The 25,390-nt window shown below is 38.1% G+C and overlaps 1 protein-coding gene across 2 annotated transcripts; it reads left to right on the top strand.

Moving 5' to 3' along the window:
* Positions 1 to 1,307: 1,307 nt before the first annotated feature.
* HDAC2 (histone deacetylase 2) lies at positions 1,308 to 25,390 on the top strand. Of its 2 annotated transcripts, none has more exons than XM_048298616.1 (14): positions 1,308 to 1,506; positions 8,751 to 8,863; positions 9,192 to 9,309; positions 10,222 to 10,296; positions 10,598 to 10,736; positions 12,493 to 12,634; positions 16,976 to 17,068; positions 17,167 to 17,275; positions 18,712 to 18,852; positions 20,719 to 20,827; positions 22,875 to 23,005; positions 23,885 to 24,040; positions 24,740 to 24,797; positions 25,008 to 25,390. In XM_048298616.1, exons 1-14 carry the CDS (start codon positions 1,455 to 1,457, stop codon positions 25,036 to 25,038), a joined length of 1,467 nt encoding a protein of 488 aa, XP_048154573.1. In that variant the 5' UTR covers positions 1,308 to 1,454; the 3' UTR covers positions 25,039 to 25,390. The 2 variants fall into 2 exon arrangements, with proteins under 2 accessions (XP_048154573.1, XP_048154574.1); XM_048298617.1 differs by lacking the exon at positions 1,308 to 1,506 and adding an exon at positions 7,804 to 7,858.

Genomic DNA, 25,390 nt, shown 5'->3' with positions numbered 1-25,390 from the left:
GGGTGTTGTGCACATACATGTGGTTAACAAACTTATTTTACAGTTGTCTCTCTCTAACAATATAAAATGATTTTTTTTTTTTTTAATCATCTACAAGGACCCAGACTCGAGATACCTCGAGGAGTGAAAACACCCTAATTCTGGGAACAAAGACCTAACCTGGTTTTGGGCATGTATTGGTTTTGTTGTGTGACATAGATTACACAAATGCCTTATTATCAAATAGGTACATGTGGCAATAACCGGGGGTTTTAGGTACTTTTAGAGTCTCCAGCAAATCAACAAACCTTGGTCAAGACTTGAATGAGTGAAAGTCCCTAAATATAGGCCTTTCATGTCAGCTGAAGAAACAGTAACCTTTAGTGTAACTGATGTGCACCCCCAGACATGGCTTATCAGGCCTCACAAGTGGGAACCCCTGTACAAATGCAAATACAAGCAAGGTGGCTAAGCAGGAGTGTGATCATGTTTCTCCTTCCTGCGTTTGTACCTGAGCTTGAGTAAAGGAGAGAAAACGGCTGATAGATCTCAAAGAGAAATTATTCAGATGTTAAAGGCTTCTTGCATGGCATGCCTTGATTTTTTGGAAGAATTGCTATGTGTTACTGTGAAGCGTGTTTTGAACAACTTCTAGAACAGGGATACTGAGGTGCAACAATTGCCAATAGGGCAGAGTACTGATAGGGAGGAGTACTCAAAAATACAAAACCAAAACAAAAAAACAGATTTTTGTTGCGGAAAAGAGCACTCTTTCACTTGCGGAGGGGACAAGACGCGACGCCCCAGCCGGTCGAGCATCTGCAGCAGCCCCGTCGAGGGTGAGGTTCGGGCCCCAGCGCGGCGGAGAGGGCTGCGCGGTTACGGACGAGGCTCCCCGCGGTCCCGGCCGGTGCGGGGCGCGGCTGAGGGGCTTCGCGGCGGCCCCGGCGCCGAGCAGGGCCCGGGCCCGCTGCGGCCTCGAGCGCGGGGACTCCTCGTTCGCGCTCCCGCCGCGGAGACGGGGCGCCCCCACCGCTCATGCGCCCAGCCGCTCCGCTGGGGGGCGGGGACACAGCCCCGACGCCCGCGGCGGATCATACCACTGTGCGCCATAGGGGTGGCCCAGAAAAGAGCCTTCTCCAATAATTCGCTTATTAAGAATCCCCGCTGGCTTCTTCCCTGGATTGTGTGTGCAACTAAATGAAGTCGGCACAGAGAAGCAGGCGGGAGCCTACGTCCGTTCGCGTGCGTCCTCGCCGCTTCCTTCTTTCCCTCCCCTTCCCTCCGTCGGCGGAGAATTGGGCGCGTCCCGCTAGCTGCCCCTCCCGCAGCCGAGGGTCCGGCCCGCTCCCGCTGCTGGCGGTCCCGGCGTCGCGAGTTCCCGCTCTCCCGCCCCCTCCTTCCCACCCTCCGAGCCGGCTCCGCGCTCTCCTCGGTTTCCCGCTCCCTGCCCACGGCCCCGGCGCGGCAGCCCTATGGCGTACAGTCAGGGCGGCGGCAAGAAGAAAGTCTGCTACTATTACGACGGTGAGCAGGGCCGGCGCGGGAGCGCGCGTGCAAGAGCGGGGGGGCGCCCTTCTAATGGCCGCTCGGGGCGGGCTGCGTCCCCGGCCCCCGCCGGCACAGCCACCCCTTGCCCCGAGGGACGAGCTTCCCCCGGCCCGGCCTGGCCCCATGGCGGCCGGGGGGCCCCGCCGCCGCGCCCCGCTCCCGCCGTCGGCTCTGCTGACCCCCGCGGGCCGGCGGGCGTGGGGCAGCGGCGCCGGGGCCGGGGGTGGTGGAGTTGGGCGAGGTGCGGGTCGGGGAGCTGCCTGGCCTGCCGGGCCCGGCAGTAAGTGCTGTGTCTATTGTTTCCCCCCAACATACTCACCACCCACATTCCCCCCCCCCCCCCCCCCCAAAAAAAAAAAGAAAAAAGAAGAAAAAAAAGTTGAGACACTCCCCTCCATCCGCTGAGCACGGAGGCGTTGGAGTCACTGCTGTGTCTGGCTCCTCCCCTGCAAAGAAAGTCCAGGCCATGTGTACCTCCGGCACCTGGTGATTGTTGAGCTGAGGCCTTTCCCTGCCTCGAGCTTTCGTACCGAGGTCTGGGGTACGGAGGAAAAGGGGGACTCTGCCCCCTCCTCCCCCATTCCCCAAACGGAGCACGGATCAGAGCAGAGGTCTGGCTCCCATGAGCCTCCCTTCCTGCAAAACGCGGAAAGTTGTGTGCGTGGGTGTTTAATAATAGTGAAATTTGAGTTGCATGCAGGCCCTCTGAGCTTGCACACTTGCCTCGTGGGGACACAGGGGCTTGTGATCTGCGTTGTGTCATGGCGAAAAAGTATGTGGAGCCTGTGCTTGGTTTGACATATTTTCAGCAATTTGATTGCCGTTTTCTCTGGCCACAGCACCAAGAAGTTTTCGTTTTCTTCTTGAGCTTGAGTTTGTTTAGCCCTTTTTGTACTGGGAAGTGAGCTCGATAGACAGATTAGTTAAGAGATTTGATTAAATTGCCTCCTATTGTAACAATCTTGTACGGTTGCATCTGACGCTGGTCTTGGTAGTAGCCAGGAAACAGAGGTTGAGGATGTTCAGCTGTAGTCCTTTGGTGTTTTCACCATTTTGGAAGTGAAGATGAGTGGCTAAACTCACTCAAGATATCAAAGGGTGTGTTGCTGTAGCAAACCTGCCATTCTTTGTAAATTGCAGATCTTGTGGGGCCTGTCTTGGCTTTTTTTTTAACCACACTAAAGGAGGCAGAGTGGTGGTTGCCGCCCCCTTCTCTTTGTTGCTAGCACTGGTTCTTTGTTCAGCCTAAAGGGGAAAGGAGGCCCCTGTTAGGGATACTTTTGGTGAGGCTAGGATCTTAGTTTTCCTAGAGAAGAGGAATCACTTTTCGCCTTGTTGAAAGAAAGACAGCAGTGATAGTTTAGAAGCTTTCTCACTGCAAATATTTGGGGTTTTTTTTTAAATCATTTTGCTTTTTTTCTCTTTTTTCTTTTGGTTTTTTTTTTGTCTTTTTTCTTTTTTTTAAATAAAGCCAAGTGGCTGCAGTTTACTAGATGTTGATATATTGTTTTTCTGTGATTACTGGATTTTGGTACTTGATGCTAGTATTAGATTCCCTTAACAGCAAAAAAGCTATACTTTTGAAGAGAGGGGAGAAACCGAAAGAGGTACAAGTTTGGAGGTGGCAGGATAATGACTTAAAGCAGTTGTAGCTCGTATGTAGACTAGGATAAATGAAGTTAATAATGTAGAGAAAATAGTATCTGTTGTGCCTTAAAATAAATGTTTTACATGTGACAGAAACATTTTGGAATATTTTTGATGTCTCATTTATTTTTATTGCCAAATCCAACACTTATTTTACATGTCTTTTGGAAATAGAGTTATTAGAAGAAATTTTAAAGTTAATACCTAAAATAAATATCCTGATGCTACTGTGTGGTTCATCTGGTAATTCTGAATATTTTGTAACTGTTGTACAAGCAAAGCCTTTGAATCACAGCAAAGGGAGTGTTTGAAGTCTTAAATAACCTAAAACAAAAAACTACTGAGGTAATGGTGTATCTCTAAAAGGATGTCATGTCTGAAGTAAATTACCCCTTTTTGAGGTCATAATTGGCTCTCCACACATACTTATACTTTGTTTCTTGAAAGTTATAGACTAAAAAGTCTTGAATAGTTTTAGAAGCATCTACACTTATCTTCTGAGATGCAATAAACTTCCTCATGCAATAAACTTCCCCATGCTTTCTGTGAAACTTGGTGTAATTGTCATTTAAGGCTGATTTTTTGAATTAGCCTATCACTTTCTCAGAGTGTATTGTTATGAAGATTTTTTTGGAAATCAACAGTTTTAATAGCCTTCATACTGTACTTGGAACTACTAAACTTTGAGTAAACAAAGCTCAATTTCATTACCTTGAGTTTGCTTGTAATAGACAGTCAACCACATCCAGTTTGCAGAATCATCATTGCTTGCAATCATGCTCAGGTCAGGAATTTCGTTTAAATTTAAACCAGTATACTATGGGAACTAATTAAAATATGAATTAAAATACTTCCGTGATCTTATTTGAAATATTTTTCATAAATACTTCTAGTCTTAATACATGTATGTCCTTACCTTAGTAAAGTGTGCTCCTCAACACTGTTTGGAACCATGCTAGATGTGGAAGGATGTCGTAGCTTTTATTTTAGTCTCTTACCATATATCTTCAGGTTGTTGTCATGGTTTTGCAACATTGTGGCTCAGGTAGTTTAGCTCTTCCAAGGTGTTGTAGAGTTGCCCACAGCAATGAGAACAGGCCCCAGATGGTCTTTCCAGCTCTGTGCTCCTGTACAGCCAAGCACAGTTCTAGAGAATCGCACAGCCACCAGCATGGTTACAGTGAATTCGTGTATTTGTGCCATGCCAGTGCACTAGCAGTATTGTTTATATTGCTGTTTGTGCATAATTTAGTGTGAGTGTTCAAAAGGCTCTACCTTAATGAAAAATTTGAGAGATCTGCATCAGAGTGTGGTTGGTTCCATCCATAAAGACGAGACTAAAACTGTTTTCGTAGGGCAGTGTGTTACTATAGTCGGCCATTGTTTAAGTAGTACTTTTAATTAAAGCTTACATCTGCAGATAAAATGAACTTAAACTGAAGTGTTTTCTGGAAATTCATCAGTACTTTGTGCAGTGCCTTCCAAACACGATGATGGTGTCCAGCCTCTGCTCAGGGCTCAAAAGTCAGATCTTTGCAACTCTTCTGCTGTCTGCATAATTTTAAAACCAGAACAAAATGCCCAATCCTTCAGAAACTAGTGTAGTAATTTTAGGCCTGTTTGAATAGCTGTTTATTGGACTCATCAGCCATTGATGATCTTTTCTTTTACATTCAACTTTACATGAGTTCACTCCTTAGTATCGCTGAAGTCAATTCAATGTAACTACTACTATTAAGATATATTTTTTTCATGTGGTTTCTATTGTAGCAATTAGGTTTCTTCACATAGTGCAGTTCTGAAACACCTCATCCTTTCATGGTAACTATACTTTAAATAAGCAGGGATGTGGTCCATGTACATAACAGTTTATCTGTTCAAAGTTATAAAGTAATGTAATTTACAAGTTACAAAGTATCAAAAACCAAGTGTAGATGTCATCTCTTGTCTCTTTATTCAGTCGCTTAAGACTGTTTTGTAATAGGTAAATTTAATGGTGTTATTTTTCTGTCTGTCATAGTAACTAGAGAGACTAATACTTTTTTGGGAACATAGCTTTTGTTAGTCGTGGGGTTTTGAGCAGAATTAAAGTTCCTTTAGGGGATGTAGCCTCTTGTGTTTTTCTGTGCATTAGAATATTATCTATAGGCCTTGCTAAAGTCTCAGAGAAGTGGGTGTCTAAAACTTAGGCTCATCAAAGGAATCATGGGTTTAATTTTATTTGGTAGTTCTCATCATTTTGGCATATAACTTATATGAATTAAGAAGAAATTTTTTATATATACATATATATATTTGAACCCAGAACATGACAGAGTATGTAACAGTTGTCAGGTAGGTCTTCTGTATCACATCTGTATCACATAATGAACAGTGTGGGACAGTAAACTCCTACTAGCATTAAATGGGCACTTGGCTTGTCCCTTTTTAATTAAGGACTCGACATTTCAGAGATTATATGTTGCTACTTCTTAATGGGAGCCATTTAGCTGACATTTTTACTGGTATAAAACAGTAAATTTCAGTTTTTGAAGCCTCACTGTGAAAGATTAATAGATTTGCAAACTTTCTACACATACTACTTTGCATTTTTTCCCTCCTCTTCCTCCTTCAGTTACATTCTCTTTTTTTGTGCTTTCCATGTGCTCTCACACTGGTAAGTGATATAAATGTGCTCCTAACATTTCTGTATGATTTTTACTTTTATATTAGTAAGAATTTATGTTTTTATTAGTTAGTATAGAGTCAAGTACACATACTATCTGCAGTAATAGTATTGTGAGCTTGGCCTCACTGTACCTATTTCTCATCTATACACATCTTTTAGTCAGTTAGTCTGACAGAGGTTTGTGCAGAGGTTTTTAGCTCCATCAGTGAGTGAGGTGTCCTATCCTCACACATACTGGCTCTTGATACACCTTGCTTTTCTTCCCAAAGCACTCCAGTAAGTCTGTAACATATGAAAAAGAGATACAAAAACTTCAGGATCAGTGGATGAAGTGTTTGTACTAGGAAGTGCACCACCTTCTTCACTAGGTAAAGGAGGAAAGACTTTTGACAACTTTGCCTCCATCACAGTATGATGTCTCCGTGATGGGTCCCCTTTGTGATGTTGGTTGAAAATCAAGGTGCTAATGAAGAAAGAGGATCTTTCCTCTTTTCCTTCCTCACCCCGACCTACACAGGCATCACAAATACCTTGAAACTTAATGGACTTTTTGACCATATGCTTCAAGAATTTCTTTTATGAGGATAGTGCCAAAACCATTTTTTTGTGGGTGATGCTAAGACCTGAAAAATATAAATGGTATTCTGTTGCTAAAGTGTATTATACTGATATCTCTTGTTAGTCAGTACTGCTGGCCTCTAATACAGAAGGATCAATATTCTTATGCCAGATACTCATCTACAGATCTTCTACTTGACAGATAAACCCCCATGAAATTCACCAGTGTGCCAATTCTTTTAAAATTCTCTTCTCTGGTAAAAAAAAAAAAAAAGAAAGCTAAGAAATATGCTTCATTTATTTATATAACTATGCTGCAGTGTATGGTATATAGAATATGCATAAGTTAAAATTTGTTTGGTTGATTAATTGCAGTGTGTTGAAGAATATGTTACAAGTGTATTTAGGAAATGTTAATTTTATTTTTTCTCTATTTCATATGGGAAAAATAATAGACTTTACATTTTACATAAGATAGAAAATAATTCTTAACTGTCTGCTTCCCCATATGTCAGCATTCTGAATAAAATGTCAGTGATGACTACAGAAGCCGAAGTAGTTAAAATTGAAATGACCTGGTAAAAACACCCATTTTTTAAGCCACAAATGCATTTGTAATGAAGTTTCCTCAATAATACCACATTATTTATAGTCATTATTTTCTTAAAAATCTCAAAGTTTAAAGCTCTTACTAGCTAGAAGATTTTTTAAAATCTGGGACTTAACAGTAACTTCAAAATGTAAAGTAGAGCTAGTAAATGGTTGGTTTTCATCTTCTAGGCATTAGTTTCAAAGAGCTATGATAGATTTTTTCCTAACCATCAAATATATAAGGTATTCTTTTGTAAAGTGCTTGAAAATGTTTTTGCTGGAAGGAAGGAGTTTGTTTATACTCTTAATACCTTTTGCTCTTGACCTGAATGTGACCAAACCTGTAGGCTTGCAATAAGTAACTGAAAAAAAAGTGCTGTTTTTCCACTTAAGTACCCAAGTTAGAAGGTCCAAACTCTTCAAAATTCTTAACTTAATGTTAAAACTTGGTATTTCTATTGTTATGGGATGGCTAAGAGCTAGGTTTGGAAGGGTAGTTTTTCTAAACATCTTCTTATGTTACATTAGGTTATATCTGTTTTCTTAAGTGTCTTTACTCTCCTGTCTCTTTGAAAACTGAAAGCTTGAAGGATTTTAGAATGCTTTGAAACTTTTAATCTTACTGTAATACTTGTTTTTCTTGGTAGTTGGTGATGCTACTGCAAGCTGACATTTACCCTTCCTCCATGAAGCTCATGTTGAAGAGGTGAAACTAAAGCTCTTTTGTAGTGGTGCTGCTTCTTACCTCTGACTGATAAAATTTACAAAATAGTATGACATTGTGAAAATAGTGTTTCTTTTGTTCCCAGTGGACAAGGCAGAGCATGTTGAAGGATGTGAAAGAAAAGTAAAAAGTTCAAGAAGGTAAAGTTCAGTAATCCTATCGGGAAATTGGGTCAAAAAGAAAAGAGGTGCTATTATGAAGAGTTGTTATAGAAATTTCCAGCTGAAAGCCATTGACAACTGAACATAACTTTTAGGCTTGTTTATGTTTCCAGAAACAGTTGTGTAAAATGGTTCATATGTCGGGAATGTCAGTGCTTAAAGTGGGGTTGTGTGTGTTCTGTCAATAACTGAGCTCAGCAGAAAATTTACTACTAGCCCATGATAGCAGCTGTTCCTTCCTTGGAAATGAGTGTCAAATTTGTTATCTTAATTGTGTGCCTAGTTGGTCTCTAATTTAACAGAGGCTAATCTGGATTATAAGGTTCTTTTTAAACTACTGTGGATTTCCAGCAGCAGGTGTCTGGGGAGTGTTTGTGCATGTGGTTGCCACAATGGATCTGGAGCTAACTTCTGGTTGTAACAGGGTTAGTAGTTAAGGGCAGGCTGAGGATGGTAAAGTCAACTCATGCAAAATGGTAGGTTTTACTACAGCCTCTGTTGTGATACTATGTGGCAATGTCATCAGCAGTGTCCCCTCTTAATTCCAGTTGTTTCCCATTTTATTGTTCAGTTCTGGCCCATTGTTGGGCCAGAATTTCACTCTTGATTTGAAACCATGTCTTATAATTATCTTAGCTCTCCCACTACTGTCTGCTTGTAGTAAAAGATTTGACTTCTTTTTTTTCCCCTCTGTTTCTGACATACAACAGTTTGTTTCCCTTGTATTCTTTTTGAAGTAGGCAGTACTCCCTTTGTGGGGTTTGTTTGTATTCTGGAATCATACCTGTTTACTCATCTTCTGAGAATGATTAAGTGGCAATGAAACTTGTTTTGTAATATGAATAGCTATTCTTTTGTGTATTACTGACAGGTGATATTGGAAACTATTACTATGGACAAGGGCATCCAATGAAACCTCACAGGATCCGAATGACTCACAACTTGCTGCTAAACTATGGCTTATACAGAAAAATGGAAATTTATGTAAGTATAGGTAATAGAATATCCACTGAAGCATTTTAAGTTATTTTTAAGGGTTTCAAGTATGGTCACACAAATATATGAAGAGAGGTGGAAGTGAAAACAGGGAATACTTAAACAGTGTCTTTTACTTAGAACTGAAGCAGTATTTAATGCAGTTGTATATCACAACAGAGTAGCCCTTGCTTTATATGAAACACCACTATTGCTTTCCTTTCGCTATTTTCCCTTCAAAGTAGGTGGGATTTCTTTCAAGTTGTCTGTTTTAACACATTGTTAGCGGATTTTGCAAAGCACTTTGATTATTTCTTTAACTTGTTCTTGTTATCAGCGACCCCACAAAGCAACTGCTGAGGAAATGACCAAGTACCATAGTGATGAATACATCAAATTTCTCCGATCAATAAGGCCTGACAATATGTCTGAGTACAGCAAGCAAATGCAGAGATGTAAGTGCCAACGTCAGGCTAAGTCTATGCGTACATGCTTTGATGGCTAGCATTGTTTGAAGCTCTGGATTCACCAATACAGAGGTTAGAGAAGTACTGTAACAAGAGTAGCATGTGCCTGCCTTTAGCTACACTATTTTGGACTTCTCCATTAAAAGCAGTCATCTTGACAAAAGTGTTCTTCATGCATAAGTAAGGATTTTTGCCTTTTCTTTCGCAGGGTGTATTCTAGATGTGAAATACTGCTGCTAATAATAAGGCTTTAGTGCGCAGATTGTGAAGTGTTTGTGAAAGTGCCTTGAAATCTTTGTAAAAAAATGGCTTTTTTGAATACTAGATAAGTAAAAACCAATGTGTGAAAATGCATTTAAGTCAAGAAAAGAACTCGCTCATTCTTTTTGGAGGGAGATAGTAAAAATTGTACATCATTCACTGTTCACCCTTTCTATTATTAATTTATTCCTTTAATTTTAGGTATAAGCTCAAAGTACTGTTAGGAATGCAGTTTTACAGCTATTATATCAATTTTAAAGGCAGTATTGTAACCACTTTATGATGCCTTATTGTCAGCAAATTATTTTTCTAAGTAATTCTACATTTCTTAACATGACCTATGTTAATCAGCAGTTCTTCAAAAATCTAGAAATGATTGAACTTCTTCAAATGAGGAGACAAATCTTCCAATGAAAACTAAAAAGAATTAAAAAAAAGAAAAGAAAAAAAAGATTAGGTTGGAATTATCTTATACTATTAGGACTCTACGTTGTTTTCAGTGTTTAAATTAGCCTGACAAATAAGATGAGGAATAAGTAGTTAAAATGCTGAATGAACTATGCATCTGTAAGTGTTATTCATGTGTGTATAGATGCTGTTGGAATGGTATTTTTAAAAAATAATATGTTTCTTACACAGTTAATGTTGGAGAAGATTGTCCTGTATTTGATGGCCTGTTTGAGTTTTGTCAGCTGTCAACTGGAGGCTCTGTTGGTAAGTATATGTTGTTTGCCAACTATTTTATAGCTTTAGTAGGTTTGTATCAGCAACTTAAAATTTTGATAGTGCATTTAAAAATGAAGTAAATATAAGGGGTTTTTATATATTTTAAAAAATAATCATATATCAGTTACAGACTAAAATATGAGATGTATAAAGTATCTCAGTATTGGTAAGAGATCTGTTCTAAATCAGCTTATTTAAAAAATAAAATATGATTTCATGTAACAGATTTAAAGGCCATCAGAAATTTCTGACTCCATTTGCTTTCATTCTTCTGTGTGTCTTTTTACAGCTGGGGCAGTAAAATTGAACAGACAGCAAACAGACATGGCTGTCAATTGGGCTGGAGGACTCCACCATGCCAAGAAATCGGAGGCATCTGGTTTCTGTTATGTCAATGATATCGTGCTTGCCATCCTTGAGTTACTTAAGTAAGTTTGTGACAGGCACAAGTTAAAATTACAGAAAGTGTCAAATTTAAGTATTTAAATGTTTGAAAATATGGATTGTAGTTACTATTTCAGTGAGTTTTCATAGCCCATGTTGAACTTTTACAGTTTCAATTAAGAAAGCTCCAAACTCTACCTAGTTTGGCTTCAGCAAGACATTCAAACTAAAATACAGGCAAGCTGAAAAGATAACTAATAGGAGATAGATCCAAGCAACAATGCACCCCGTAAAACGCTGTAGGCTGTAATTCTAGATGGTGGGGAAGGACTAGAGCGGCAGACTTCAGAAAATGGACAGGCTTACTTGCTTTCTGTAAATATTTCTGTAATGTCTCCCTTTGCTATGCATGGGAACAGAACAGTGGGCTAGAATGATCGCTACCCTGACCCCTTAGGGCAGTCATTTTACTCATAAGCTTACACTCATTTAGTTTCACTATATGCCTTCTTGCTTCCTATCATTTGACTTGTTACTGAACCAAACAGGAATATTCAGGGAAGATCATGCACTGAGCTTCCTTGGATTATTACGGGAGTTAATGTGGCTGGTTTTAATAAATGATGAAATAACAGCTGTGCTGCTGTGTCTGCAAAATAAAAAATGAGGAATAATGAAAAAGTGATCATATAATTAACTTCAAACAGTAATGCTTCACTAAAATTTCAAGTCCTGAGTGTTGCTTTTACTGCTTCAGAGGACTGTATCCCTACTAACAGCACATTAATCTCATTTATTAGAAAAAATATTCTAGGTATTTGACTCTTATGAGGGGTCAGCTGATTTTGCTGGTGAGGAACGAGGGAAGTAGCTGTAATCTGGAAGTCTAGAGATAGAAAATGTTTCTAAAGACACTAGGAATAGTCGGTATTAACACGCTCATTTTAATGTGCACTGTATATTCAGGAGCTGTCTCTGTAGTCTACGACACATGACTTTCTGTGGTCCAATCTTGAAGTTTTTAGCTTAACGTGCGTGTGAAGGAAGGAGTCTTGCAAATTGTTATGGGTTGTGTAACTGAGAAACTGTCCCTGAAATTATGGCTGCTTACACTCTGAGTACTCCGTAAAGCATGACGAAAGTGCGTCTTCGATGATGGACTTTGTTCTTTATGGGAAAACATAAAATTTAAGGGATACTTACTGTTTCTAGTGCTCATAGACTTCAAATCACTGGTTTCTTTATCCATCTCAAACTGTCCTGAAATTTGCAGTATTTAAGAAGATTATAAACAGTAGTGTAATAAATTTATGCAAATGTAAATTGCAATACATTTGAAACCAACAATGTACCTTTCTTTACAAGCTGGAGAGGTGAAAAAGAAAAGTCATGGAAAATAAGTTATTTATTTTTTGCAAACTAATGGAACACAGACCATGTTGGTAATTACTGAGAAGGCAGAAAGGAAGGCCTTGCGGTGAATGAAAGGGGTGAATTTAGAAGACGTGAACAACAAAGTGATGTGAGCAGAAGCACGAGGTATTGCTTCTACAGAGTGAGACAGTTTGGGGTAAATACTAAATAAATTACTTACTTTGATGAAGATAAATTTATTAATGTTATTCAAAGTGTACTGAGAATTCTAAGAGCATATGGTCACATCAACCAAAGTCATCGCAGTGATCACAATCTTGAATTTTAGTGTGTGTTTGGGGGTTTTTTTGTTAGTGTTTTTCTTGTTTGCTATCAGTATATTATGAATATAACATATAATGATAATTTATTATGTGTTCTTTCTAGGTATCACCAAAGAGTGTTGTATATTGATATTGATATCCATCATGGTGATGGTGTTGAAGAAGCGTTTTATACTACAGATCGTGTCATGACAGTATCATTCCATAAGTATGGTGAATATTTTCCAGGCACAGGGGACCTTAGGGTAAGGTTGGACATGAAATTTCATTAGGTGATAAATTCCCTCTTACTGTCTTCCTTGTAGATACTGTTTTTGCACTAGGCTACAAGTCCAATATTGTACTATGTCCAATAGTGGTATACAACAGTAAGTTTTCATAAAAAATATTAGCCTGGAGTGATAGATTAGTTGAGGAATCTTAGGAAAAAATAATACAGGATAGTGGGGAGCTAAATTATTCACTTCTACATGAAATTAACACCTTCACTTCTGGATAAATAGGCTGAAATCTTTGTTCAAATATAATTAGTTTAATTCACGCAGATTTTGGAGATGGCTCTAAGAAGACAGTATGGTATATTTATAATTATCTGTACATTTCAATTCTGCACTTATGGTGAAAAGTAGCTGTTTGCAGATCACCCTTTAACAGTCACAAAGCTTAAGTTACAATTTGAATTTACTGTGTTCTATTTGCCTAGTAATACAGTTGACTCATTTTTGGAATATTTCTTATGTCATGAAGTGTGTTTTGAGTTCTCATGATGCTCACTGCCTAAGAACTTCAGCCTGCCCCATAGGCAATTATGTACTGAGCATTACAGCTGACCTGAGGCAGGGAGCATTTGCCCATGAGGAATTATCACTAAAGCTGTTGTGGAACCTCTGGCAAAGCTGAGAATAGAAACCAAGTTTCCTGGCCCTTCATATTAATTTTAAGTTAGTCATTCCTCATGTTAGACTCTTGTCTGTTAGAACAGGAAATTGTTCCACTTCACAGCTCGAAAGAGTATTAGAAGTATTAGGATTAATGTATTCCTAGCTTCAAACTCATAAATGAAACCTCTTTTATCAGAGACACTCCCAGGATATGTCATTCCTCTGGTGTTAGCAACTTTGCTCATTAGTCTGTGCATACAGTTAGAAACTTTTTTAAAAAATAGTAAACACTTCTAACAACGTGGCCTACAAAAATGCGGTGCTGGGAAAAAGTTCACTGCTTTTCTAATATGTTTAAATTGATTCATGAGATACAAGTATTTGTGTTCGGGCTAATACTCCTGAAAAGCATGTTTCCCAGTCTACTGATGATACCCAGAGGGCACAGGAGTAAGTGAAAGTTGAGCAGTGAGGTGCAAAGCATTCATTTCAGCGTGGTTGTTGGAGCTGAATGTTATTATGGTGGTTAGATTCTGTTAAACTGTGTTCTAAGTTGATTTAGGAAGAAATCAGATTAGTTTTTATCTGTGTGATTTAACTTGACTGGCCACAAGGTGGTAGTGGTGCTTCAAACTAAAAGCAGCTCAGACCAGGATGTTTATCATGACGAGCTGTTGTTGCTGAATTTGGCTAGAATATTTTTCTTTTTTTTGTTTTTTTTTTTTGAAAGGGTTAGATATCTTGGCCTTTTAGAAGCAGCACTTCCCGTTGACAGAGAAGTTTGTGGACTCTTCACCTCACCACACCCAGAACAAAGAACTAAAAGATAGCACAGTTGAAATAAATAGAAGAATATTTTATGGTTTTTGGGATTTATTTTTTTTTATCAGTGTCAGGGACAAACAGTATCTCAGGCATGGCAACTTTTTTTCTGAGCTGCTAGTTAGGATTTTGAAATGAGCATTATCTGCATACAGACTTTAGCAGGCTTTATTGCAATTATTGCATCCCCGTAGAGATTTTTCCTGTCTCCAGAGATTGAAAAGCTAATTGAACTAAACGAAGATCTAATTCTCTGAAAAGTCAGTGTTCCTTCTGGAGGCCAGTATTGTGCTGCTTCCTTCTGCCTAACTTGATCTGCCATTGATGGGTATTTTTCCAATTTCAACAGCCAAATCTTCCCTTTGTTCTTGTCAGTGGGCTGTGTTACAGCTTGTTTCTGTAATTCTTTAGTTAGTTGATCTAGTTTGCTGATCAGGTTACATTTATTTGATGCAGGAACAAATTATGTGTCAAATGATGATGTGATGGCAGCTCCATCAGTACAGCTGATCTGAGGTTTTCTAGTTTAGCAGCATTCATCCATTTTCTACTGAATGTATTGTTCAGTCTAAGCTTCCAGTGTCCTCAATAAGTTATTTGACCTTCTACATATTTTAGATGATAGCATAAATTTCGTCATTTATACACCCAAATAGCTCAATTGAGACCATAGTTCCCTATAGTGGCTCAGGTTCTTTGAGGCAGCTTGATCTGTTGGTGAATGGGAGGCTACCAGAATGCTGTATTGTTTCTTTAGGTTTTATATCTAATGCAAGCATCAGTTCCAAAAAAGTTGCTTGAGTAGCTCAAGCAATTACTCTGTTTAGGTGGAAATTGTGTGAACATTTGACTTTGCTGTGTTTTAGGATAAGATAAATTTAATGGGTTTTTTTTGTTTTTCTTCTTAATCTGTAAAGCAAGACAAGGAGAGGAATGACCTCTTGAAGCAGTATAGGTTAGATGTCGACCTGCTGGAAAGCAGCTCTGTGAGAAAGACCTAGGGGTCCTGGTGGGCAAGTTAACCATGAGCTAGCTGTGCCCTTGTGGTCAAGAAGGCCGATAGTATCCTGGGGTGCATTAGAAAGAGCATTGCCAGCGGGTTTAGGGAGGTGCTCCTGCTCTTCTACTCAGTTCTGGTAAAGCCAAATCTGGAGTGCTGTGTCCGGTTCTGGGCTCCCCAGTACAAGAGAGACATGAAGCTACTGGAGTGAGTCCAGTGGAGGGTAACAAAGATGATGAGGGAACTGGAGCATCTCTCTTACAAGTAAAGGTTAATGGAGTTGGCCCTATTTATCCTGGGGAAAAGACACAGAGTGGACCTCATCAGTGCTTACAAATATCTCAAGGGTGGGTGTCAAAAGAATAGGGCCTGATGAATAAGGAGCAATGGGCACAAACTGAAACGCAAGAAGTTCCATCTGAATATGAGGAAAAACTACTTTGAGGGTGACAAGCACTCAGCGAGGTTGTCAAGTCTCCTCTGGATATACTGAAAGCCCACCTGAATGTGATCCTGTGCAGTCTGCTTTATCAGGGGGTTGGACTAGATGGTCTCCAGAGGTCTCTTCTTCCAGTACTGACCCTTCTGTGATTCTGTGATCACCTCAGAAAATTCAGCATCTGAAAGCCTGGATGATTCATTCTGGGAAATTCTGGATAACTTGTACTTCAAATCAGCCAGTTGAGTTCAGTAGGGGTCTTCAGTGTCACTCATCTTGCAATACTATGAAATGTTAATAATGTCCTGTGGGCAAAAAAACTGTTAACATTGTGTCTATGCTTCACTGGGCCATTTGGCCCCCTCCCCATCTCCCTCCATTCCCCCTCACGCCCCCAGTAAAGGTTAGTTACTGGAAGTAACACATTACTGATGCATTCCCTGCTAAGGAGGCTTTGTTCAGGAAGAGGAAAAAGTCAATGCCTTTCAGTAGGTAGCGTTGAGAAGTTTTAGTATTGGTGTTGCTGGGTTATGCTACTTATGACTCGTAGTTTTTCTAGGATGTTGGACCAAGTGTGTGCTCTTTCTGCAGTGCTGCTGTTTGATGATAGTTTACAGCCATACTGGACAGATTAATTCTCACCGTCTGCTCCACTGAACTGCATTGCTTTCTATCTGTGTTAGTGATGAAATAAAGGGAAGAAATGGGAATGTGTGTCAAGCAGAGATCTTTAGGTTTTATGGTGATCATCAAAATAGGAGTGGTTGCATTCAGGGTGTATTCACTTTATATATATATATACATATACTTTTTTTTTTACAACAAACTTTTTGTCTTAATACATAGGTTGTCTAGGAAAGCTGGTAAGATAGACTACTACAGTTCCTGTCTTGACACTTGATGTAACTGAGAATAATTTGCAAGTTTGTTGGGGGTTTTTTTGTACATTTAAAAAGTCTCAGTTTCTTCAAGGGCACCTGTAATTGGCCCCCCTTGGATTTTTCTTCTCTCCCTTTTGCTGCAACTACTTCCTCATCCTATGTTTAGGGAAATAATGTGGTTTTGAAAACCTTTTCAAGTTCAAATCTTCTATGCAACAGTGAAAACATGCATATCACCTTGCTCTTCTTGATTTTCATACTTTTTTTTTTTTGCTTGGCTATTTTTGCCAGACTAAACTGGTTGGTTATGATTTGTCTTTTTGTCTTACATCTTTGAATTAAAAAATTGAGTGTACTTACTGCTGTTTTCATCTTGGTGTACAATTCTACACTCTAAAATGATTTTATGGGAGAACAGGAATCAAGTAAATTCTGCCTCTTATTCCTCACAGATATGTATAATGGTACAGAATAGCTCAGCAGACTTGTGTAGACTTTTTTTCATGATACCATCCTATGTGCTTCTGTGTTTGTATTAAAACATTTTTCATCTTTGCTTGTAGGACATTGGTGCTGGAAAAGGAAAATACTATGCTGTCAACTTTCCAATGAGGGATGGTATAGATGATGAATCGTATGGACAGATATTCAAACCAGTGAGTGCTTTGTTTCTTGTTTTTAAGCTCTCTGGAAACTACTAGTTTCATATTTTCATTATGTCAATTAATGACTTGCTGTTTTATATTGATTATAGATTATATCCAAAGTAATGGAGATGTACCAGCCCAGTGCTGTGGTATTGCAATGTGGAGCAGATTCACTGTCTGGGGACAGGCTCGGATGCTTTAATCTTACTGTTAAAGGTAAACAGAAAAGTATCTGTTTGTTGTCTGTAACTTATTACTTATTAGAAACCTCTACCCTTCATACTGTTTTTCAAGACACTTGCATGATGAGGACTGGAGTCACAAAGATTTTGTTCATTACTATGATTAATCACATCTTTCTTTGCTATACAGGGATGGCCAAAAGAAACCCAGAAGTTGCCTCTTTCTTTCTGTCCATCTAAAAAAGTTAAGATGCTTGGTTTTCCATGTGTTTCCTAGCCACTCAAGTGATTCCCTTTCTTCTATGTACAGGCTTTCTGCAGTTTTAAAGCAGTGTCCTGGAATGACAGGACAACAGACGTCTGCAACACTTACCATGATGGGAAAATAAAACCTAGTTAGCAGTCCACTTAATAGGACTACAGATGTTAAACATCAAACACCTTGTTGGGTGTAAAATAGGTATTATTGAAATGAGAATACTCACTGCATTGTTAAATTTATAGCGGTGTTTGTTATATTGAGCCATATGTTAACACTAATTTTTATTAATTTTCATAGAATTAATTAATTTCAGTATTACTTAAGTTGCTACCTGAATTTGTGATTCTCTAGATTGGGATGTTAATTTAGCAAATAGCATAACTGCTACTGTTGCTATTATTATTATTTTATTATTATTTATTTAAATGGTAAAATATTAAATGTATAGCGAACTTTTGCTAAGTCTTCAATCCAGGCTGTTTGAATCATTAGTTTTCTGGATTTTCTTGGTTTTGTGTTTGGTTTTTTTTAATGCAACAATTAGAGTTTTGTAGGCAACAAAATGCAGTATAGTATCTGTTGGGTCTGCAGTATTTCAGGGTTCTTTTCTTGATTTGCACCAGGTGGCAAAGCTACTTCAGTTGCCCATACAGCTCAGATTTTTTTCCATCTTACATATCTTGGAAACCAAGAGAGCTGCTGCCTCCTACAGATGCCTTTCAGTATGCTGTATCTCCCTGGAGTGTGTACTGTCTTGGCACCAGTTCACTCTGTAAGCAAGACTTAGCAACCTCTAATACAGGTTCAAATTTAGAAGTAGAAAGGACTGAGTACTGATTTTGTTCTCCCTTCTTCCCCCATTGCATTTTACTGAGAAATTGTCCCTAAATTTGTCACTGTGTATGACATCAGTTATGAAGAGACAAAACACTAAACATTCTAAGATCATTTCAGAACAACAGCAATAGACCATCATGCAAAGTCTCTGAAGACTGGGGTGGATGATGTTCGTTGTGTTTTGTAAATTTCTAATCTATAGGTCTTGACTTCCTGTGAGGTTGTGCTTAGCTCTAGGGGGAGACAGTTCTGTTTGAATCAATTCAGTTCTTATTTGTTAAGTGTGACTGCATATGTCTGATTAAATAGTTTGTTATATATTCTATTTAATAGATATTTTGCTTATATTGTCAACTCTTTTTGTTTGACAGGTCATGCTAAATGTGTGGAAGTTGTAAAGACTTTTAACTTGCCATTGCTGATGCTAGGAGGAGGAGGCTACACAATTCGTAATGTTGCTCGATGCTGGACATATGAAACTGCTGTTGCCTTAGATTGTGAAATTCCTAATGGTAAATATTAATATTCAAACTAATATTTTATTAAGAAATAATCATGGGAGATTTTAAGTAAACAGCAGGAATTTGTATAGATAGCTGTAATGCATCAATTTAGACTATACAATGAAGAAAATTATTGCTAGGATTTAGCCAGTAAATTTTCAGTATCTTATGCACTAAATAAGTGTAAGTATTTAGGCCTTTTTTTATGCCTTAGCAAAAGCTTTAAATGACTGAATCACTTTTTGAAAATTCAAAAGGTAGAACTTATGGAACCTTACTTGTAATTATTTCTAATATGAATGTCATCATTATGATAGAATATATACTGCAGTTTGATTGTGGCAGTGTCGATCTGTAAGTTGTACAACACAGACATGGTGTACATAAGAAATTATTGACTATGCAAGTGTCCACTTTACATAGCAAAACTACTGTTTCTTCATTTTATCTGACAAAAGTAGCTGTGAAAGTATATTGACTTCTCTTCCATTTCACTCCATTTTGGCTATACAAGCTATATTAAAATTTAAAACCAGAAAAAACAATACTAGACTGCTTTTGAATAGTTGAGTACTGAAATAATTTTTCTGAAGAAGATCCCTAAAGATCCTGGACTCCTTTTACTTCTGGCCAAATATGCTCCTAGATATATTTTTGGAATGCCATTTATATAAAATTGCTGTTTGGACTGATTTGTTGCACACGAGCCACTGGCAGTTTGCACCTTGAACCGCAGCTTTGCTGATAACCTTTTGCTATTCATGTATTTCTTGGTGGATTCAGTGTTTCCATCTGACTTCAGCAGAATCCTGCTGTCAGTGAGAAAACACTATTTAGAATGTGCCTTTCAAGATATATATTTTCCATTTTGCATGTCAACATATATTCTTTGTCAGCCAAAGCTTTTGAAGACACAGTAGCAGTTTCTTGGGACTTTTTTTTTTCTATTAGCATGCCTCTTTCAATGGATTACATATATACATATACATATAAAGTTTTTTTTTATTTTTTTGATATTCCTCTCAACTTTTTGTGTCCCTGTCATCTTTAATCTGTTCTGAGAAATATCGATGTATTTCTAAATGTTGCAATAGCAACATCTTCCTGTCTGTCTTCTGTTCACCTATCTAGATCACTTATCCTTTAATAATCATAAATGAAGAAAGACAAAGGGCACAATTAAAAATGGATTTCAGTGTCTTATTTCTTAAAGGTTCTGTGGATTTTTTTTTATATTTCTCTTAATTTATCTGGAAAGATACAGTCATATTCAATGTAAAATACTGCTGTTGTCCTGGCAATGTATTGTTCATCAGCTTCATTTTGGTGGTTTAGTGTTCTAGTTAGGGGACCATTTCCTGTGAAAATGTATAAAGTGGGGTAAGGAGGGAAACAGACAGACTGAACCAGTCAGCACCACTGAATCAATGTCCAGCACCTACCAAGGATATTGAACTAGCTGTGGTTTTCAGCCTAGTAACAAGTATTAAAACTTATCCTGAAGGAGTATTTTGAATGCCTGCTTAAACCTTTTAAACTGGACTAACTTTGAAAAAAGCTACAAGAGATCATCAGTTGATCTTCTCTTTCCTGAAGAAACATATTTTTAAATTATTTTTCAAATTTGTTACTGTGTTGTTCAGTGTGTAATTGCAGTAGATCTTTCTCTTTGTATTTTGCCAGCAGATTTAAGTTCATTTATTGAATAGTTTAGAGGAAAACCACTGAACAGCCCAGATAATGAATAAGTATTGCTTGCTTGAATGCTTAAGGTTTGACGATTCTCTAAGTAAAATCCTGTCAAATCTACTGTTGTATTTAAAATGTTTAAAATCTTTTTTGGTTAACAAAGTTGTCTTGGCTTTTGGTTTATAGAGTTGCCATACAATGACTACTTTGAGTATTTTGGACCAGACTTCAAGCTTCATATTAGTCCTTCAAATATGACTAATCAGAATACACCAGAATATATGGAGAAGATCAAGTAAGTAGTGATTATCTTATTTCTCAAGTGGGTCATGTGGATCATGTTTCTCCAGAGGTTTAATTGTTGGCAGTTTTGAAAACTGTATACCTTTCTCTGTTCATTAAAAATAAGTACTAAAATAGATTTGACATGTTTTCATTTCTGTCAGAAGAGGGGTTTTTTGGAAGTCTCTTCCTCCAACGGAATGCATGCTTATGAAGTCCCATGACTATAACTATGAAGATTTATGACCCAGCTTGGATTTTTACTTTTTCCAGCATCTGAAAAGATGACTGTTTTACTTGGATTCCCATTCTAATTTTGCAGAAAGTTTATCCTGCCAGGAAAGAAGCTGGTGTGCCATGACGATTAGGATTTCTAATTCTCAGCTCTGTGTCTAAACGTGGACTGGGAATGTCATTCTTTGTAGCTGTCAGCTGCAAAAATAAAAAATCATACATGAGCTTGAACATCCAAAACTGTGGAAAGACAGTGATACGTGTGCAGGCAATTGAGTGGCTGTGATTTGGGAAATCCACAAGGTTTGAGCAGTGCTCACTGACAAGCTATGGTGGTTGTGTGTTTTTAGGCTGTGCTACTCTTGATACTTAGTCTATTCCTCCTCGCATCTTGACATTTTGATTGGAAACAAATACTTTACTTCAGGGGTAAAGTAATGCATACACAATCAATTCTCTGTTGAACTGGTAGGAGGTAATTGGTTAGCTTGAACTGTTAACAGGCTGTTAACGGTACACAGGAATTCTTTTGGTTACTAAAAATAGCTGAATAAAGATGTGAAATTGCATGTATAAGTTTGCCACTACTGCTATAACCTTTAAAACTGTCAAATTGCAAAATTCACCAAAGCTGTTAAAATACTAATTTTTAAGTGATTGGTATATAGACTGTGATGGGTGTTCATAGCACAACTGTATCAATCACAATTAAATTTAAGGAGTCTAGTTTTTAATAATGTGCAGTGGGAGAAAAAGCCCACTTATTTTTTGGTAATGTAATTGTGCAAGATTTTTCAGTAGTAATGTAGTTCTCCAGCTGGTGGTCTGGCAGGCTGCTTGCTGTATGTTATATATATTGTTGAGCTTTTGTGGTGCAAGTAGGCTGCAAAACTCACTGCTGCAATCCAGGTACAGATTGCTCTCTGTCAATAGAAAACAATCTCACATTCTTATACTGGCACCCACAAGATCAATGACCCATCATTTTGGAGAATCCTCCTTCAGTTCATTGTGTGTTTTCACTGACACCTGGCTTTAGGGAGCTCCCTGGCATGGCAGAACTACTTTGCCAGGTCATGTAATTTAGACAGAGGCATAGACTCTTAAGGATTCCAAAAAAGCGCCAGTTGCCCTTTAGCCCTTCAAATTGTGCAGAAGTATGCTAAGATAATTGTTGCAAATGCTAATATTTGATGCTTGCCAAGCCTGCCTTTCTACTTACACTTTGGAATGATAGTTTTGAGTCCCAAAAGAAGCCCGGTATCCTTTCCTTTTCCTGCATATGGTGCTTTGAAGTGTGTCATCCACCGCATCAGGTTGCTTAGACAGGACAGAACTTGTCTCTGTTCTTCTGTTGGCTGAAATAGCCAATAAGGAAACTTACCCAGATGAATTACTTTTGTCATTGCTGCACACAGTTGGGAAGTCCTCATGCTTTTAAGTGTCTGACTTTCTACGGAACCGGAGAATAGTGTATTATCTAACTTGATAATCTAGCTTATTACAAACAGAGCAGTACTGACACCAGTTTAGCCCAAGTGGGCAGTACTTGTGCTGATCCTGTGGGGAATTAAAGATTGAAGTTGATTGAAATAAGTATTTGTAAAGTACAAAGAAAATGATGTTCAAGTACACTGTGGATACTAATGATCTCATAGGGAGGGAAAACTTCCTGAACTTGGCATGCTATTTTTTTTAATTGAAAAATGAAACTGACTCTAAAGCAAAGCCAGGTTAACTTTGTATGCAGAGTTCAGAACTTCATAAAAAATCCAAGGAAATGCTACTTCTGTGTAGTAATAACTTTTGTTGTCTGTTACTCGCAGGCAACGCTTATTTGAGAACTTGCGCATGTTACCTCACGCACCTGGTGTACAGATGCAGGCCATTCCTGAAGATGCTGTTCATGAAGACAGTGGAGATGAGGATGGAGAGGATCCAGACAAACGCATTTCTAGTAAGAAATACCTTTTCATGATAGAACATGTCCATAGTCGTATTGGATTTCATTGTTCACAACCTTAGTTGTAATAGTGTGCAGTATTAGAAGACTTTTGTTTCCTGAATAAATTTTACTTCTGGTCTGCCACTTTTGATGTTTTTAAGGTGGCATCTATGTGCACATTTGAGCCTCTTAAAGGGTCTAATGAAGTGCTGGAACAGCATGTGTTTTTGCATCTTATGGATCAGCCTGGCTGTTTCAAATCTATAATAGATACTTCAGAAGACTTAATGAATTTTAACCAAAGGAGCTTTACTTTTTTGGTAACTAACAAAAGACAGAAACTATGTTTCCCTTTGAGGTAAAGTGAGATACAGTGTTTAAGGGGAAAAAAATGTCTTTTATTTGCTTTTTTGTTATGAGGCAGAGATTTGCTATACTTGTGACATTACCCTTAACTTTATAACCATAACCCTTCCATGAACTTTGAGGTGTTCTTCAGCTATAGCCAAGAGTTTCCCTGCTACCTTTAGTCTTTTTTGATGGTGATTAGAATAATTCCATAACCTCTTATTAGTGCACTATCCATTTTCTGAACTGTTGAAACCATTCTTTTTTCTCCTGTGATTTAGTTTTCAGTATTTGATGTTTTACTTGATATATGGTTAAAATATTCCCACTCTCCCCCTGTGTTTCTGCAAAGCTATTCTTTGGAAGTTATTATGTGCATCCCAGAATATCTTGAAAGATAAGTGTTTTTAACTGTATTTTAGTTTATCAGCATTAAATGATTATAGTATATTACTACTCATTCTTAATTTGATAGTTCTTTTTTTATTAGGGCTATTGTAGTTGGACTTTTTGATTAATTAATATCTTAAATCTGAATCCTAGTTCGAGCATCTGATAAACGCATAGCCTGTGATGAAGAATTTTCAGATTCTGAAGATGAAGGGGAAGGTGGACGACGAAATGTTGCAGATCATAAGAAAGGAGCAAAGAAAGCCAGGATAGAGGAAGACAAAAAAGAGACTGAGGACAAAAAAGCAGGTAGGATTGTGGTGTGATTTTGTCCTATATTTTAGAACTGCAAACATCAGTCCCACCAGGAGACAGATGTTTTATCTGTTAAGAGTTAATTAGTTGTTGAGATGATGTATTTATTTCCATCATATTCAAATAATCTGTTTTAAACTCAAGATACAGCTATTCAGACTAGTAAAATGTTTTCAGGCAAGGGTTATTGTTTCTTCCCCACAAGCTTGAAGTCTTAGAGCCAGGGATTTGTATGACTTAATGAAATAGCGATGAAAAAGTACACGTTGGGCAAAACTTTTGTTTCTGTTTGCTTTTGTGGGGTGAGCCAACTAGTTTTCTCTGAAACAGAAACCGGATAGGGTTCTGGGTACAGTGTAATTCCAAGGACTCTTGATTTTTCTAAGAACTGGATGCATCTCAAGCTTAGGGGAACTCCAGGTCTCATTACTGCATGCCGTCATTATGGCCAGTCAAGAAGAGACCTTGCCTTGAGGCATTCTGAATCACTTGCCATTGTGCCCAGATTGCTCCTTTGGATGGATGCATGTAACATTGTACTTTAATATGTAACTAGTGACTTCTTCTAAAAGCCAGTTTCCCCTGGCTAGAAATACATGCAAAAGAATAAACTTGGTTGTGCTCTTTACTTCTTAAGTATTTTAAGGCTTTTTTTCCATCTTTTGGTAAATGTAAAATCTTGTGATTTTTCAGATGTCAAGGAGGAGGATAAAGCCAAGGACAGCAGTGGTGAAAAGACAGACGCCAAAGGGTAAACACTAATTAATTAATAATGTCATCTTTTTGGAGAGTGTTTGTTAAGTCAGTACTGTATAATACTTTTCAGTTCTGTGGAGATCATTTTCAGTTGCTCATAATACTGAATATTTTAGAATCATGACTAGAAATTCAAAATTGCATTTCTAAACCAGTTAATAAAAAAAATAAAACAACTTACCAGTTTGTTTTTGCCTTTGTACAGAGCAAAATCAGAACAGCTCAGCAACCCTTGAACAAAAGATAGCCTCTCATCAGTTGCAGAACATAATACTAGAGTCGAAGAATACCTAAAAGGAGAAAAGTTTTCGTATGGAGAGAGACTGCTGATTTCATTTTGTACTATTTGGCATGGACTGTATTTATTTTCAAATGGCTTTGTTCTGTTTTTTGGCAAGTTGTATTGTGAGTTTTCTAATTATGAGGCAGAAATTCCTTTCTTCACCATGCTTTATGTAATAGTATTTAAAAATGGATGTGAGTTATTATGTTAAATGTCTAAACTGATCTATTAAAGTAATTCGCCTTTCCTGAGCTGATTTTACCTTTTTTGTAATTTTATCTTTATTAAAAAAAAAAAAAATTGTA

Source organism: Corvus hawaiiensis, chromosome 3 (genome assembly GCF_020740725.1).
Source record: "Corvus hawaiiensis isolate bCorHaw1 chromosome 3, bCorHaw1.pri.cur, whole genome shotgun sequence".
In the NCBI taxonomy this organism is placed as follows: Eukaryota; Metazoa; Chordata; class Aves; order Passeriformes; family Corvidae; genus Corvus; species Corvus hawaiiensis.
Note: the sequence above shows the minus strand (reverse complement) of the source record. Positions and strands in the feature narration are given on the sequence as shown.